Consider the following 17,614-nt stretch of genomic DNA (forward strand, 5'->3'; position numbering starts at 1 on the left):
ACATTCTCCTCTATACTTTAAATCATCTCTACAGTACGTACAATACCTAATACGATATAAGTACTTGTTACACTATATTGTTTTATTTGTATTTTTAAAAGTTGTTTTTTTTTCCCCTCTGAATCTTTTCTTTCCACCATTGATTCAATCCATGGATTTGAAACCAGCAGACTGCATTCAAATTATCTAAACCTCTAGTTTTTTCAATCCCCTCTCTCACCCTTTTCTAAGGTAGAAAGATGGTTAAGCAAAACAAAACCCAAAAAGCAACTTGGCAGTGGGAGCTCTAATGCTAACAAACATTTATTTAGGACTCGGGATTCTATAAATGTTTCTGTATCATGAGCTTTAAGTTCATACTACAATGCAACTTTGTGAAGTAGGCTGAGTTCATAATTTTACAGATAGGGAAATTGAACCTGCTTCTGTAAGAGCCAGGACTTAAACCCTGGTTTCTGGCACCAAATTCGGTTTCCGTCTTCCTACAAGTTGTTGATTTATCTACATATTCCAAGTTGGATGCTTTCATTTTTACATGGAAATTTCAATGTCTACTTCAATTAGACAACACTTTCAGAGGTGTTTAATAATAACCAACACATTAATGGTAAAAAAAAAAAAAAAATCCTTTTTGTATTTTTGTTTGTTTTTTGTAGAGATGGGGTTTCGCCATGTTGCCCAGGCTGGTCTTGAACTCCTGAGCTCAAAGAAATCTGCTTGCTTCGGCCTCCCAGAGTGCTGGGATTAGAGGCATGAGCCACTGTGCCCGGCCGAAAATACTTTTGAAGGTAGATGAAGAGGATTTCAAAGTTAGAGACCTGAGAGGTAATTTGTACAAGGCTTGAATCTCTCTAATGCCTTCATGCGTGGTCAACAAACAGCTGAGCACCTCCAAGGCTGGAGACCGTGATGTCATTTGAAAGAGCCCCAGTTCATCTTTGAGTAGTTTTGACTACTAGAAAATTATTTGTTTTAAAGCTGCCCCTTTGTAACTTGGATCAAAATTATCTGTTTTATTTTTTTTCAGGGAACTATTTACCTGAGAGTGTGTTAATTATTTCAGCTTGTGTGCCTTAATGTTTTCTTCTTTAAGCCAATAACAAAAAAATCCTAAATTGCCCCAGTACCTACTGTTTATTAAGGGTCTACAAAAGGTCAGATACTGTAATGTCCCCTTGTAGATACATTGTCAGGATATCTGGTATATACATTATCTGCCAGGTATGTAGTGGGCATTTAGAATATAAGGACAATACGTAGTATTTCTTGAGTATTTATAATAGGCCAGGAACTCTTTCAGTACCTTTTTTTTTTTGAGACAGGGTCTTGCTCTGTTGTCCAGGCTGGTGTGCCATAGCACAAATGCAGCTCACTGCACCCTCGACCTCCTGGCCTCAGGCAATCATCCCACCTCAGCCTCCCGAGTAGCTGGGACTACAGGTGTGTGCCACTATGCTTGGCTAATTTTATAAATGTTTGGTAGAGACAGGGGTTTCACCATGTTGCCCAGGCTGGTTGACCTCCTGCGCTCAAGTGATCCTCCTGCTCAGCCTCCCAAAGGGCTGGGATTATAGACATGAGCCACTACATCCAGCCTCTTTCAGTACTTTTAAAATTTTTTTAAATTTTTTTAGACATAGGATCTTGCTCTGATGTGCAGGCTGGAGTGCAGTTGTGTAATCATAGCTCACTGTAACCTCTAACTCCAGGACTCACGCAATCCTCCTGCCTTGGCCTCCCAAAGTGCTGGGATGGCAGGAATGAGCCACCACACTTGGCCTTTTAATACTTCATATTAAATTTCATAATTCCAAGGTGTAGAGACTATAATTATCTTCATTTTCAAGATAAGATCAATGAGACTGCACAATTGCTCTAGGTCACACAGCCAGTAAGGAACAGCTTTGGCTCTTAATCACTACCCAGAAGGCCTGAGAATATTCTAGGATGATTAAAAGAGCACAGTGCCTGCCCTCCTGGAGCTTCCAGTCTATAAGAGAAAAGGAGACAGAAATAGATACCTTCAAAGTGAGGAGGTAAAGGGAGTGTGCAAAGCAATTAGGCAGCAGAGGGAACAGGCTACTCTCATAGCCTACTCTCAGGAAGCCCAGAAGGGCTTCCTGGAAGAGCCAACACCTACTTAGAAGAATAAGTAGGAATAGATGAGGATGCCCAGCAGAAGGGGAGCTGGGGGAAGGTTGCTCCAGACAGAGAGCAGGGCACGAACAAAGGAACAGAAGTCAGAGTCGGCGGGGTGTGTGCATAGAAAGGGGTGGTCTGGGATGCTAGAATAGAAGATGCTCTGAAGCCAACTGGCAGCAGGAAGCACAACCGAGTCACGGCCACCCACAAGTGCAGATGTGTTCCAGCAGTGTAAACAAGATCTACAGAAATTGCTTCCCATTTTAAATGGAGATATGGAAGTTACTATTTAAAGCAAGCCTTTCTGGAAAAAGAATATTTACACCGTGAGAAATCCAGATCGACACATTTTATGTTTTCTCAAAGTAGTTGTGTACCATTCCCATGGTCCTTCATCAGCGTCTGACTTCCCAGGATGTGTTTTCGAAAATCCCACATGTGGATGTGTGTGCATATTTGTCCTACTGCAACAACTTCCTTCCCACGGGGCAGTTCAACATTCCCACGCTGATACCACTCTGGAAGTCCAGCACACGCTTTAGCAGATGCATACCCTATGCAGACCATCACGGAAAAGCCCTTCTTTATCATTCATCCAAATGTTTTACGAGTTCATCATCCTTCTTGGACAAAAGCCAAATATTGCCACTTAACATAGTCACTATATTTTTGAAATCCAGAGACGTACTCCAGGCCATCTAGCTAGAGAAAATCCAGCATTATCCATGTTAACTGGAAATGTTAATCTGCATAACTAAAGGAAGCCAGGTGGTCAGCAGCCCCCACATCCACAGTGCTGTGTTACTCAACAATAACAAGTTGTATATAAACTGGTTTCCATGGTTTGTTCATCTCGGCCGCTTTGCAGGTGGCTGGGAGACGCAGCTTGTCTCTCCGCCTGTTAAGGAGCGAGCATGTCCCATTTACCCGCGACATATTATACACCAGTGTTTCATAAATATCAGGCTGTTTGTCAAAGACGTGAGGCTTATCCTAACAGGTCAGGAGACAATGATGAGCCTGACTCCACTATTTTGCCTGCTGTCTTTTCAACTTCCTTTTGTTTTTCCTGCAAGAAACATCTCTCTGAAGTGCGTGCAAGATACTGATGAATTCCTTTCTGATCTGAATTCAGTGAAGCCCAAAGAATACGCCCTAAGAAGTAAGTAGGTTTCCCTGGCCCATTGTGTAGGTGAACACGTGTAGGTGAACACAGGGCAGTGGAGGTTTGTGCTGGGAGCATTCTAGACAAACTCTTGAGAATTAAAGACACAGAACCAGAAAGGAAAGAGAAGATGAGACTTAATTTGCATTTTGCCAGGAATCAAAGAGGCAGGAGGAATTTTTAGCGTAGGAGGCTCTACCGTCAGTCTAGCCAGAAGAATCTCACGAAGACCAACCTCTTAAGATGAGAGGCCGGGTACAGGGGCTCACATCTGTAATCCCAGCACTTTGGGAGGCCAAGGTGGGTGGATCACTTGAGGTCAGAAGTTCGAGACCTGCCTAGAGAACATGGTAAAACCCCGTCTCTACTACAAATACAAAAATCAGCCAGGTGCGGTGGTGCACGCCTCTACTCCCAGCTACTTGGGAGGCTGAAGCAGGAGAATCACTTGAACCTGGGAGGTGGAGGTTGCAGTGAGCAGAGATCATGCCAGCCTGGGCAACAGAGCGTGACTTCTTCTCAAAAAAGAAAAAGATGAGAATAGTTTATACACTGTATGATGCTGATTATTATTAACATCATTGATGTCATCAATATGGATAATATTTCACTGTTATATGAGATATCTTGGGTTTTTTTTTTTTTTTTTTTTGAGATGGAGTCTCACTCTGTCACCCAGGCTGGAGTGCAATGGTACGATCTTGGCTCACTGTAACTTCGACCTTCTGGGTTCAAATGATTTTCCTGCCTCAGCCTCCTGAGTAGCTGGGATTATAGGTGCCCGCCACCATGCCTGGCTAATTTTTGTATTTTTATTTTCACCATGTTGGTCAGGCTGGTCTCGAACTCCTGACCTCATGATCCGCCCACCTTGACCTCCCAAAGCGCTGGGATTACAGGTGTGAGCCACTGCGCCCGGCTGGCTTCTTTTTCTAGACATTTAGTTTGCTTTTAGTAATGAGTTGCTTCCTTATTTGGGGAAAAAGTCTTGCCCATTCTGTGCTTGATAGTAAATGCTAAGGAGTGTGTTGGTAAATGCGTGGGCTCAAGCTGGAAGGAGTGAGACTGTAGCCATGCCTCTTGGCATGTGATATAGATGGACTTCGGATGGTCAGAAGTTTATTATTAGTATTTCCCAAAATCATTCCCACAACTAAAGAGACACATACTTTCCTGCCGGAAAGGGACAAAAAAATCAGATGTGTTTTCATTGGGGTAACCTCTTTTTCAGAAGAATGATTCACAGTTGATGCTGATGGAAACCACTAACAAGGAAAAATGTAAAAACTTGCTTTTTCCAAAGCCAGACAAATGAACATAGCAATTTCCATTCACATTTTGAATGCATGACTAATGTACTTTGTATTGAAAAATGCTTAGTAGCATAATATCCATCATAAAGGTAATCAAAAGCTTTCATCTGATATTTTGTAATTCAAAATAGCACAAAATTTGAAGCAGTTGCCATTCTACACGGGACTAGATGTCTGGATACTTAATGAAATAGCGAGAGAATACAAATCCAATTGATTTACTAGCCATCTTCTTCAAGTCCCATTTTGAAATTGATTGTGTTTTGCTACAACACTTGGTGATGTTGACAGGGAACATTCTGACAAACTGGGGCCAAATAAACGGGCCAAGAAAATCCAGAAGGTGCCATGGCTGGCTCAGATTCCTGGTGATGAGGTGGTGGCACATATTGTCATCATTAGTCACAGCCATGTTAATGCTATATTTGCCTTGTAAGTTGCTCTAGTCATGCACTAACCTTGTTCCATCTGTAGGAGCCTGAAAATTGAAAATCTTTTAAGTTAAAAAGATACCTCCAAGATAAATGGTTTGGGAAAGAATTGAATGATTTACCTAAGTGGATAGATGACTTAATTTATTTTAACAGACGAATACAATAATCGGTAGTTTTTTAAACTGATTTTCATTCTAATGTACCGGAAAATACTTGGCGTTGTTGCTCTGACATTTTGCCTGAGATTTTTGAGCACAGCATGTCGTTCTGACCTTAGTTCTCAGCTTGGTTTTCCTGGCAGTCATGCAGATGGAAAAAGAATAAGAGTCACTGGTGAGTGAGTACTTTTATACGGCAGGCATCATTCCGAGGCTTGGGCAGGAGCGGTGCCATTTAGTTCTAGCAGCCACTATGCGGGGGAGGACAGCGTTAGTATCATCTCTTTTATAAAAGAGGAAATGGAGCCACAGAAATGCGAAGTATCCTGCCTGCAGTGGTAGAAATAGGATTTGAGCTCACATCGTCCGATTCCTGAGTCTGCACTTTTAATTGTTGAATAAAATAAGCAACAACAGGGCTGGGTACGGTGGCTCACGCCTGTAACCCCAGCACTTTGGGAGGCTGAGGCAAGCGGATTGCTTGAGCTCAGGAGTTTGAGACCAGCCTGGCCAACATGATGAAACCCCGTCTCTACTAAAAATTGAAAAGTTAGCCTGGTGTGGTGGCACATACCTGTAGTCCCAGCTGCTCAGGAGGCTGAGGTGGGAGGATCACTTGAGCATGGGAGGCAGAGGTTGCAGAGACCCGAGACTGCTCCACTGCACTCCAGCCTGGGTGACAGAGCAAGACTCTGTCTCACAAAAACAAAAAACAAAAAATAAATAAATAAAATAAGCCACAACAAGAGAAACAAGAAAAACAGAATAAAACCCAATAGCAAGAAGAGTGAAGCAGAGCTACACGTATCAATATGGAAGGATCGCATGGAAATAACATCAAGAAGAAAAAAACAAGCTGTAGAAAGTTATATACATATATAAGTTTAAACAAATGCAATTTAAGGTGCTATCTTGCTCTATGTGGTTCTACATACGTAGGTCAAATGTTCAGAAATGCATGAGAATGATAACCTCCAAATTCAGTCCAGGGCTAGCCTTGGTGGGGATGCAATTAGGAACACACATTTCAAATGATTGGTCAAGTTTTACTTTTTAAGCTGGGTGGTGGGAACATAGGCATTTGTTTTATTGTTTATGCCTTTTTAATGTATTAAATATCACACAATAGCTTTTTTTTTTTTTTTTTTTTTGAGACAGTTTCACTCTTGTCACCCAGGCTGGAGTGCAATGGTGCGAACTCTGCGCCTCTGCCTCCAGGATTCAAGCAATTCTCCTGTCTCAGCATCCCGAGTAGCTGGGATTACAGGCATGCGCCACCACACCTGGCTAATTTTTGCAATTTTAGTAGAGACGGGGTTTCACCATGTTGGCCAGTCTGGTCTCGAACTCCTGACCTCAAGAGATCTGCCCACCTCGGCCTCCTGAAGTGCTAGGATTACAGGCGTGAAACACCACTCCCAGCTTCATGATGGCATTTTTAAATGCCACCTCCAATCCCCAAACACAAAGATGGAGGCAGGCATGGGCTGTACAGGAGCTTGGATAATCGGCCAGGGCCTGAGGAATAAGGTGGAGAGAGAGTCCTGAGTCATGGCTGTTCTAGAACAGGAGAGAGACTGATATTTAGAGAGACTCAATCCAGCAGTGGGCAAGATGGATTAAAAGGGGCAGCCATGGTAGGAAACACTGTAGTAATCTAACTCTAAAAGCAGGCTCCGTTTCAACCTTTCCACCATCTTTTTCCATTTGCTTTCTAACATTCTCATGTCCACCATCCTTACAGAAACAAAATCCACCAAGTACTTTCGTGTGCTTTGCTTTTGCCACCCTCCAAGGATCTTGGGGTTTTTATTTTATGTCTCTTCGCTGCCGAAGTCCTTAGCGAGTGTTCTGGACTCACTGTTTCTGGTTTTGTTGCTGTTGTTTTAAACTCCATAAACCTCAGAAGTCGTACATTCAACCTCTTATCACGTACAAAAACCACATCCAGGCCAGGCACAGTGGTTTATGCCTGTAATCCCAGAACTTTGGGAGGCCCAGACAGGCAGATCACCTGAGGTCAGGAGTTCAAGAGCAGCCTGGCCAACATCGTGAAGTCCCATCTTTACTAAAAATACAAAAATTATCTGGGCATGGTGGCAGGCACCTGTAATCCCGGCTACTCGGGAGGCTGAAGCAGGAGAGTTGCTTGAACCAGGAGGCAGAGTTTGCAGTGAGCTGCGATCACTCCATTGCTCTCCAGCCTGGGTGACAAGAGCTAAACTCCATCTCAAAAACAAAATAACACAACAAAAACCACATCTAAAAAGATCACTGGTATCCTCTCTCCTGGTTATTTTTAAATGTTCTTTCTCCTTAATGTCTACAAAGAGTCAAACTCTGTAAAATACTTGAAGAGATTTATTCTGAGCCAAAATGAGTGACTGATGTCCTGTGACACAGCCCCAGGAGATCCTGAGAACATATGCCCAGGTGGTCAGACTTCAGGTTGGTACATTTTAGGGAGATACGAGACATCAATCAATCCATGTAAGATGTGTATTGGTTTGGTCTGAAAAGGCGGGACAACTGGAAGGGGGTGGGGTGGCTTCTAGGTCATAGGTGGATTCAAAGCTTTTCCTATTGGCAATTGGTTGAAAGAGTTTATCTAAAGACCTGGAATCCATAGAAGGAAGTGTGTGGGTTACGATAAGGGATTATGGAGACCTAGGTTATTATGTAGATGAAGCCTCCAGGTAACAAGCTTCAGAGACAATAGGTTGTCAATGTCTCTTATCAGACTTAAGTCTGTTCTATCAGTCTTACGTTAACACTGGCCGGTTGTGCCTGAATTCTGAAAGGGAGGAGGGTATAATGAGGGATGCCCCCCCTCCCTTCCCATTGTGGCCTGAACTAGTTTTTCAGATTGACTTTGGAATGCCCTTGGCTGAAAGGAAGGGTGCATTCAGATGGTTGGGGGTCTTAGAATCGCATTTTTGTTTACATTAACCACCACGGAATGAGCTGCCCTTCCTCTTTCTTCATACTTGTCTATTTCTATTGTAATTCTGGGTCGGTCCCCTGTCTGGGCTGTCCTTCTATGCTGATAATTGGTCTCTTTTCTCCTCTTTCTCTCTCTGCCTGAACCCCTGAACCTTCCGACAGGCACTTTGTTCCTTTCCTCATTGTACTTCTCTTGTAAACGAATCCAGGTTTAGAATCCAGGATACTAAGCAGTGGAAATTGTGCTAGGCTGGCAACGGTAAGGCCTGGGGCCGCCTCCTGCTTAGGCCAATCACCAGCTGTGCGGCCACAGTATCTTGCTTAACACTTCACCTTTGACAAGGTTCCTCACCTGTAAATGGCCACGCTGTGTCCTCAATTCTGGAAATCTACAGCAACTTTAAGAAATTCCAACCAAACCCTCATGACACATAGTTTACCTATAACAAACCTGCACATATACCTAGAACCTAAAATTAAAAAAACGAATTCAAACTCCTAAGCCCAGCAGTGTGCTACAGGTAGTCTGTGCTGGCTTGAGAGAGCCAATTGTTAAGTGTCAAGGTGGTTGTTCAATATATTTTTAGGGGCTGACTCATGCAAATTTACAATTAAATTTTATTAAGAACAACAGTAATAATTTTTTTGAGACAGAGTCACTCTGTCACCCAGGCTGGAGTACAGTGGGGCAATCTTGGCTCACTGCAGCCTCCCCCTCCTGGGTTCAAGCAATTCTCCTGCCTCAGCCTTCTGAGCAGCAGGGATTACAGGTGTGTGCTGCCATACCTGGCCAATGTTTGTATTTTTAGTAGAGACGGGGTTTCACCAAGTTGGTCAGGCTGGTCTCAAAACTCCTGACCTCAGGTGATCTGCCCACCTTGGCCTCCCAAAGTGCTGGGATTACAGGTGTGAGCCACCATGCCCAGCCCAAAAGTAATAAATATTCAAAACTCATCACTTCCTAATTATTTTACTACATTAAAAAATATCTATCTGTAGGTCAGGTGCAGTGGTTCATGCCTGTAATCCCAGCATTTTGGGAGGCTGAGGTGGGCGGATCACGAGGTCAAGAGATCGAGACTATCTTGGCCAACATGGTGAAACCCCGTCTCTACTGAAAATACAAAAGTTAGCCAGGCGTGGTAGCATGCTCCTGTAATCCCAGCTACTCGGGAGGCTGAGGCAGGAGAATCGCTTGAACCTGGGAGGCGGAGGTTGAAGTGAGCCAAAATTGCGCCACTGCACTCCAGCCTGGCAACAGAGAGTCCGTCTCAAAAAAAAAAAAAAAAAGAAAAAAAAATCTATCTATATTCTTAATGCTATTTACAGCTCTCATGTCTGTATAGTGGAAGTCACTGCTATGCTACTGTGCATGGCCTTCTAAGTTCGTGTTCAGGGACGTCACCTTGAGAGCTGGGGGTCAGCCACAGGGGCTGTATCTTCATCAGGGAAGTCAGCAATTGCTACAAGTCAGGGCTTGATTTATTGTTTTATTGTCTAGACTGAGGAAATTAATGGATAAAATGTTGAGTGTAAATTAGAAGTGTGTAATGACTAACCATTACATTATGAATAGCACAAAAAGATAAGGAAGTATCTTCAGTACTCCAACTGTTATAAAATTCAGCAAAAAATTTGCTCACATCATGGACAAATAAGTTCTGACATACATCTTCCTTGTTTCACATCTGTATTACTCATTAACTTGAATGAAAATATCCACATTCATGTTGGGACAATACTTACTCAACTGAAACCATAGATTGGCTACAGATACAAGAGTTGGGCAAAAATCAATGAAAGTATTCCAAGAGAATCAATTCATTATATGTGGAATTGATACTAAGGACCTCATTATTATACTGTAGGCTTCATTATTTGTAATTTGTGTATGTTATGGGCTGAATTGTGTTTCCCTCAAATTTGTATGTTTAAGTCCCAGTATATCAGGATGGGATTCTCTTTGGAGACAGGGTCTTTAAAGAGATAATTGGGCCAGACGCAGTGATTCACGCCTTAAATCCCAGCTCTTTGGGAGGCCGAGGTGGGCGGATTGCTTGAGCCCAGGAGTTCAAGACCGGCCTGGGCAACAAGGCGAAACTATCTCTACACAAAATACAAAAAATTAGCTGGGCATGGTGGCACATGCATGTAATCTCGGCTACCCAGGTGTCTAAGCCTGGGAGTTTAAGGCTACAGTGAGCTGTGATTATGGCACTGTACTCCAGCCTGGGTGACAGAGTAAGACCCTGTCTCAAAAAAAAAAAAAGAGAGAGAGATTGATTATTAAGCCCAAATGAGATGAGTTGGGGTGGGGGCGGTTTTAATCAATAACTGGTACCCTTATAAGAAAAGGAGCTTGGGACATAGACGTGCCTGGAGGAAAGACCACATGTGACACAAGAAGGCGGTCTCCTAGAGGACAAGGAGAGAGGCCTCAGAAGCAGCCAACCCTGCCAGTGCCTTGATCTCAGGCGTACAGCCTCCAGAACTGGGACAAATGAATTCCTGTTGTTTAAACCACCCAGTCTGTGCTGCTTCATTATGGCAGCCCTAGCGAACGAATCCAATGTCCCGTATGGTTTTTATATCAGTGTAATCGATACTAATCCCCACCCGGTGAGTGTTCTAGGTTGAATGTGTCTCCCCAAAAGATATGTTGATACCATAACCCCCTGGTTCCTGTGAATGTTAAGTTACTTGGAAATAAGGTCTTTGCAGATACGTAAGAGGAGGTAATACTAGATTAGGGTACGCCCTAATCCCATTATTGGTGTCCTTATAAGAGGGAAATTTGGACGCAGACACAGAGGGAGAACATTCCATAAGGATGGAGAAGAGATTGGGGTGATGCCTCCTGGCCTAGGGCTGCTGGCAACTTCTAGAAGCTAGGAGAGCATGGAACTGGTTCTTCCTTGGAGCCTCCGAAGGGAACCAATGCTGCTCAGCCCTTGATTTCAGATTTCTAGTCCCCAGAACTGTGAGATAATACATCTCTGTTGTTTTAAGCCACCCAGTTCATGGAAAATTCTGAAGACAGCACTAGCAAACTAATACAAAGAACTGTGTATTAATGCCCCTCAAATGCACCCTGGAGTCAAAAGCATGCATTTATCATCCAGAATGGGGGGAGGGGGGAGAGGAGGCAGGAAAGCAAAGCACTGTGTCTCAGGTAGGTCCAGGGACTCATTTTCCTTGAGACGTAGCAGAGCTTTTTTTTTTTTTTTTTTTTTTTTTTTTTTTTTTTTTTGAGCCGTCTCATTCTGTCGCCAGGCTAGAGTACAGTTGCATGATCTCAGGTCACTGCAACCTCTACCTCACCAGTTCAAGTGATTGTCCTGCCTCAGCCCCTCCCAAGTAAGCTGGGACTACAGGTGCACACAACCACACCTGGCTCATTTTTGGATTTTTTTCTAGTAGAGATGGGGTTTTGCCATGTTGGCCAGGCTGGTCTTGAACTCCTGACCTCAGGTGATCTGCCTGCCTTGGCCTCCCAGCGTGCTGGGATTACAGGTGTGAGCCACCGTGCCTCGCCCCAGAGCATTTTCTTAAAGTGCAATGGGCCCATGTGTGTCTACAGCAGAGGACTTGCCAGGGAAGCTACTGATGTGGAATTATAACTTTGCTGGGCAGATCCTGGCTCCTCCCCAGGTTTCATGTGATTGCTGCATTTTGCTGCACTTGATTCCTCTGGGACAGAATGAGGAGGGAGGAAGGGAGGCCTCTGGATCCCAAGCAGCCTGCAGGGCTTTTCATTTCCTGTTTCTCTAATCTCATCACATTCTTGAAATTGTCCCCAAGCAGCTACTTTTGCTCTGAGACTTTCTTAACCCTTCAAGTCCCTCTTCCCTGGTTCCTATACCAAGCCCTGAGCCCACCCTGATGGCCAGGGCACTGAGCTTCCTACTTGGGTCACTTGCTCCCTTTGGCTTCCTCGTTTCCCTCCCGGAATGCTTATTTCATGTTTCTTGTCCGTGTGCCTCACCTTCTTTCCTGGAAGCCAAGGCCACGGCTGATGCCTTGTCGGAGGCAGGGGTCTGCAGGCAGACACTGAATGCACCAGCACCCATCATGGGCCCCTGGCCGAGCCTGGTTCCCCTGTCACCAGGGCAGGTCTGGTCATCTTGATTTTCAGTCTCTGAATGTTGCCTCTTTTCCCACCCAGCTGTTAGTCTGGAGGGCATTTTACTCAAGGCCTGACCCTCTCCTGGTGCTAGAGCAAGGGACAGAAAAGATGCTGAAATGAAGCAAATGTTAAAATAAAGGGTGAAACTGGGCTTCACTGAAATTCCGGGTTCACTGGATACCAAATATCCATGCTGCAGTAGACTGAAACACAGTCCCCCAAAAGACATCCCAATTCCTGGAGCCTGTGAATGTTACCTTGTATGGAAACAGGGTCTTTGCAGATATGATTAAATTAAGGATCTTAAAATGTGGGGGTTGTCCTGGATTATCCAGGTGGGCCCTAAATGCAGCCCCATGTACCCTTAGAAGAGAGAGACAGGCCAGGCTCACGGTGGTAATCCCAGCACTTTGGGAGGCCCAGGCAGTTGGATCACTGAAGGTCAGGAGTTTGAAACCAGTCTGGCCAACATGATGAAACCTCGTCTCTACTATAAATACAAAAATTAGCCAGGCATGGTGGCAGGTGCTTGTAATCCCAGCTACTTGGGAGGCTGAGGCAGGAGAATTGCTTGAACCTGAGAGGTAGAGGTTGGCGTGAGCTGAGATGGTGCCACTGCACTCTAGCCTGGGTGACAGTGAGACTTAATCTCAAACAAAAAGGGAGACAGGAGGAAATATGCATCCACCACACAGGCACACACAGATGATGTGACCACAGAGGCAGAGTCTGGAATGCTGTGGCCACAATCCAAGGGGAGCTGGCAGCTGGAGGAAGGAAAGAACAGATTCTTACTGCAGCCTCCACAAGGAGTGCAGCCCTTGCTACTGCCTTGGTTTCAGTCCAGTCATATTTATTTTGGATTTCTGGTCTCCAGAACTGTGAGAAAATAAATTTCCATTGTTTTAAGCCATGAAATCTGTGGTAATTGCTACAGTAGCTACAAGAAATTAATATGCATGCTATTCTTGTTCTTTTGGTCTAAGGTTAATAGCTGACCAGACACAAGGGGGACTGCCAGGAAGTGTCTGCTAAGAGCCTGTCTTGGGAACTAGGCTGTGAAATGGAGAGCACATTCAGCTCTTTCTTTTACCGCAAGGAAATCTCTGGCACCAGATAGTTAGCATTTTACTGTATGCCCTGTATCATCAACTGTAACGCAAGGACTATTCTCGTTTTTAAAAATCTCCAGCGTAACAGCAATCTGGTAGGTGCTCAATAAAAGCTTCAAGGTCATAATTCCTTTCAGGATTTGTTTCTGGCCTGGCATTCCAGAAGCTTCCACTGCCTTCAACTTCATGATGTCAATGCATCTTATTTAAAAACTTAAGACTGTAGACCAAGGTCTCCTTTTTCCTCTATTCAAACCCAGAAATTAATCAGCTGTGCATTTTAATATCCACATTTCATTGCCACCAAGCGAGAAAGAAAATTTGCCTGCCAATTAGCACAGAATTGAAACAAGTTGTTTTTAATCTTTTGAAAATGAAACTTGGAACAACTGCCATATGATTTGACGTAGCAAGTGCGATTAATCATTCATTTATTCTATTTCTCCCTCCAATGACAATCAGAATGTATTTTGATTTGGAGGGTGCCTGTGCCCTGGCATCTCTTAGGTTCTTGACAGAAGCTAATTAAGGATTAGTTTGGAAAAGGGCAACTTGTCCATTTGAATTCATACTCAGAAAGGAAGCAAATGCAATTTGAAAATTTGCGTAGCAAATGATATGAGCTCAGCTAGACAACCACAAATGCAATCAGTTTAGAAAGCAAATACCAACTGGAAAGAAAACAAGAATTTAATCTTCTCAAATGAAGAATGGGATATTCTTCATGTGCCCTTCAGGATTTACCTAAGGAGGGAGACAGCCTCAGTTTTGACATCTCTTTTGTCTCCTTCAAGGTTTATGGTTCTAGACCCTTTCTTACCCTTTAGGCTACAGAGTTGGGGCTACTCTGTGACGGAATAGGGGATTTGAAAATCATTTAGTGTGTTACAGGCTGGGCATGGTGGCTCATGCCTGTAACCCCAGCACTTTGAGAGGCCGAGGCAGGTGGATCATTTGAGGTCAGGAGTTTGTCACCAGCCTGGCCAACATGGTGAAACCTCATCTCTACTAAAAATACAAAAATTAACTGGATGTGGTGGTGCACGTCTGTAATCCCAGCTACTTGGGAGGCTGAAGCACGAGAGTCGCTTGAACCTAGGAAGTGGAGGCTGCAGTGAGCCGAGATGGTGCCACTGCACTCCAGCCTGCGTGACAAGATTCCGTCTCAAAAAAAAAAAAAATTTAGTCTGTTACAGTAAATGCACCCAGTTTTTTTTTTGTTATTGTTTTGTTTTTCTGACACAAGGAGTACTTCAAAATGTCTCTGTGGAGCTGGATTTTGGGCGTCTGAAGTTAGATTTTTTTAAGTTTAATTTGATTCAGCAAATGTTCACTGAGCTCCTGCTCTGAGAGATACATGAAGACATAACGCCTCCTCCCTCCCCTCACCATGGGAGACAGACAGGTACACAATGACAACATACCTTTAAATGTGATATGTAAGCAAGAATCTGGAATGCTTCTTAGGGAAGAACATCCTTCAGCCTAGACTTAAAGGATGACTCAACATTTGCCAGGCAGATGGAAAGGAGGAACATTCCAAGCTTAAAGACAGTGTCGCCTGGTGCGTTCTGTATCTCGGAGCAGAGGAAATGAGCGTGGGTTGGGAGGACGAGACCAGAGGGGCAAGCCAGGTTACAAAGGGCCTTTTAAACCATACTCAGGAGTCTGGAATTAATCCTAAAAGTCAGAGCAGGCAAGCCTGGCTGCTCATTAAAATCACCTGGGACATTTTGAAAAACAATTAAAGCTCAAGCCTCACCCCTGACCAATTAAGTCATTCTTCGCGGGGGTGGAGCCTGGGCGTGAGGTTTTTTTTTTTTTAAATGTCTCAGGTGATTTGAATGCCTACTAGAATTCCCACCAGAGCTGAGAATCACAGCCCTAGCTAACCGGTCTGCAAAGTTTTTCCCTAAAGGGTCTGATAGTAAATATTTTCAGCTTTATCAGCGATAGGGTCTCTCTTACAGCTACTCCACCCTGCCATTTTGTGGGAGAGCAGCTCTGACAATATGTAAACGAATGAGCATGGCCATATTAAAAATAAACTTTTCTTAAAAGACAAGCAGGGTTATAGTTGGCCAACCCCTACTCTAGATGATGGGACGCCATTAAGAATTTAAGAAGTATATTGATTCAAAATTTTTTACAGATTATTACATGAATAATACATGAATTTGTTCACACCGTAAATGAATCTAAATAATGCAGACAAAGTTCAAGGCCTTTTTTTTCTCTCATTCAAATACCAATCCCTTTCCTAGATAATAAGTGTTATCAATGAGGTATAAATTTTTCTAGAATTTTCTCCTTCCTCTTTTTGGTATGTACTAGAAAGACATAATTTTGTTTTGAAAGTTTAAAAAATATATTTATTGTTCTTGCCAGGCACGGTGGCCTGTAATCCGGCACTTTGGGAGGCCAAGGTGGGAGGATCACTTGAGTCCGGGAGTTCGAGATCAGCCTGGGCAACATAATGTATAGACCCTGTCTGTACAAAAATTAAAAAACAAAATTAGCTGGGTGTAGTGGTGTGTGCCTGTAGTCCTAGCGACTCAGGAGGCTGAGGTGGAAGGATCGCTTAAGCCTGGGAGGTCAAGGCTGTAGTGAGCTGAGATCATACCACTGCACTCCAGCCTGGGTGACAGAGTAATGTTCTCTCTCTATATATATATGTATATATATGTGTGTGTATATATATGTATATATATGTGTATATATGTGTGTATATATGTACACATATATGTATATATACATATATACACACACACATATATATATACACATATATACACACATATATATACACACACATATATATATGTAGGACACAGTCTGTGTCCAATTTTTTTGCCATTACAAGGATTACTGCCACAAGCATCTTGCAATGTGTGCTCATGTGTGTATCCCTGGGGCAGATTCTGAGACGTTGACTTGCTGGGTCACTGTGCCTAGCAGTTAGAAAGGAGTCTTTGGTTAAACCCCAGACACTGACTCTGGCAAACTTCAACATAAAAGAAAGCTATTGGCGGAGTATGGGGCAGCTCAGAGGAGGGAGGGAAGGCCAAAGACCTGCTTCCTGGCAGATGAGTGGAGCCCAAGCTTGGCTTTGGGCCCTGTCTAACTTCACTAAAGTCCTGGCAGAGGGTTGACCTTGTGTCACAGTGATGAGGAGTAAGGCTGGGTGTGGCTTCCAGGGATCCCTTTGGGCCCTGTAATGAGAGGACAGAGCACCTTGATTTTTTGGTCAAGACTGTGCACAGTTGGGGAGTGGTACTCTCTAAAAGAAAATCTAGTTGCTTACTAAGAAGAGAATGGCTTCTAGGAGACCAAAAAAATTTCTTCAGGCAGGGTGTGGTGGCTCACTCCTGTAATCCCAGCACTTTGGGAGGCTGAGGCAGGTGGATTGCTTGAGCTCAGGAGTTCAAGACCAGCCTGAGCTACATGGCAAAACCTCATTTTTATCAAAATAAAAAAAATAAAATAAAAAAATTTCTTCATATTCTTACTGTCTTAGTTCATTTTCTGCTGCTATAACAGAATATGATAGACTGGGTAATTTATAAAGAAAAGAGATTTATTTTCTCACAGTTCTAGAGGCTGGGAAGTAGACTTCCCAGCATGGTGTTGGCATGGTGTTGGCATCTGGTAAGGGACTTTGTGCTGTGTTATCCCACAGTGGAAGGTGGAAGGGTAAATGAGAGAGAAAGCATAAGGAACTAGGCTAGCTTTTATAATAACCCACTCTCTACACAAGTGACCCGGTCCTGCAATAATGACATTAGTCCATTATTAGGTCTCTTATTAGGCCTAATGAGCTCCTATTAGACCTCACCTTCCAATACTGGTACACTGGGGACTCAGTTTCCAACACATGAATTTTGGGGGAGACAGTCAAACCATGACACTCACCAACACTTAATTGTATTAACTTTAAAAATTTTAACCAATACAGTAAGTAGAAAAGAGTGGTATCTAATTGTCGTTCACTGGCAAGGCTGAACAGCTTTCTCATATTTATTAATCAGTTGGATTTCCTTCTCCAAGGGTTTCCTGTTCATATCTTTTGTGGATTTTAAATTAGTTTATTTGACTTTTTAAAAATGTTTGCTTTGTGCCGGGTGCAGTGGCTCACGCCTGTAATCTCAGTACTTTGGGAGGCCGAGGCAGGTGGATCATGAAATCAGGAGTCTGGGACCAGCCTAGCCAACATGATGAAAC

At 43.5% G+C, this 17,614-nt stretch overlaps 1 protein-coding gene across 1 annotated transcript in view; it reads left to right on the plus strand.

The window, feature by feature from the left end:
- The first annotated feature begins 3,030 nt into the window (after nt 1-3,030).
- Nucleotides 3,031-17,614, plus strand: part of LOC101123982 (O-acyltransferase like protein) — a 74,069-nt gene continuing 59,485 nt past the window's right edge. The window contains exon 1 of the mRNA XM_031003607.2: nt 3,031-3,304. Within this exon, the coding sequence (XP_030859467.2) occupies nt 3,154-3,304 (151 nt within the window). The 5' untranslated portion in view covers nt 3,031-3,153. The remainder of the gene's footprint in view (nt 3,305-17,614) is intronic.

The sequence above is a fragment of the Gorilla gorilla genome, chromosome 17, assembly GCF_029281585.2.
Source record: "Gorilla gorilla gorilla isolate KB3781 chromosome 17, NHGRI_mGorGor1-v2.1_pri, whole genome shotgun sequence".
Taxonomy (NCBI): Eukaryota; Metazoa; Chordata; class Mammalia; order Primates; family Hominidae; genus Gorilla; species Gorilla gorilla.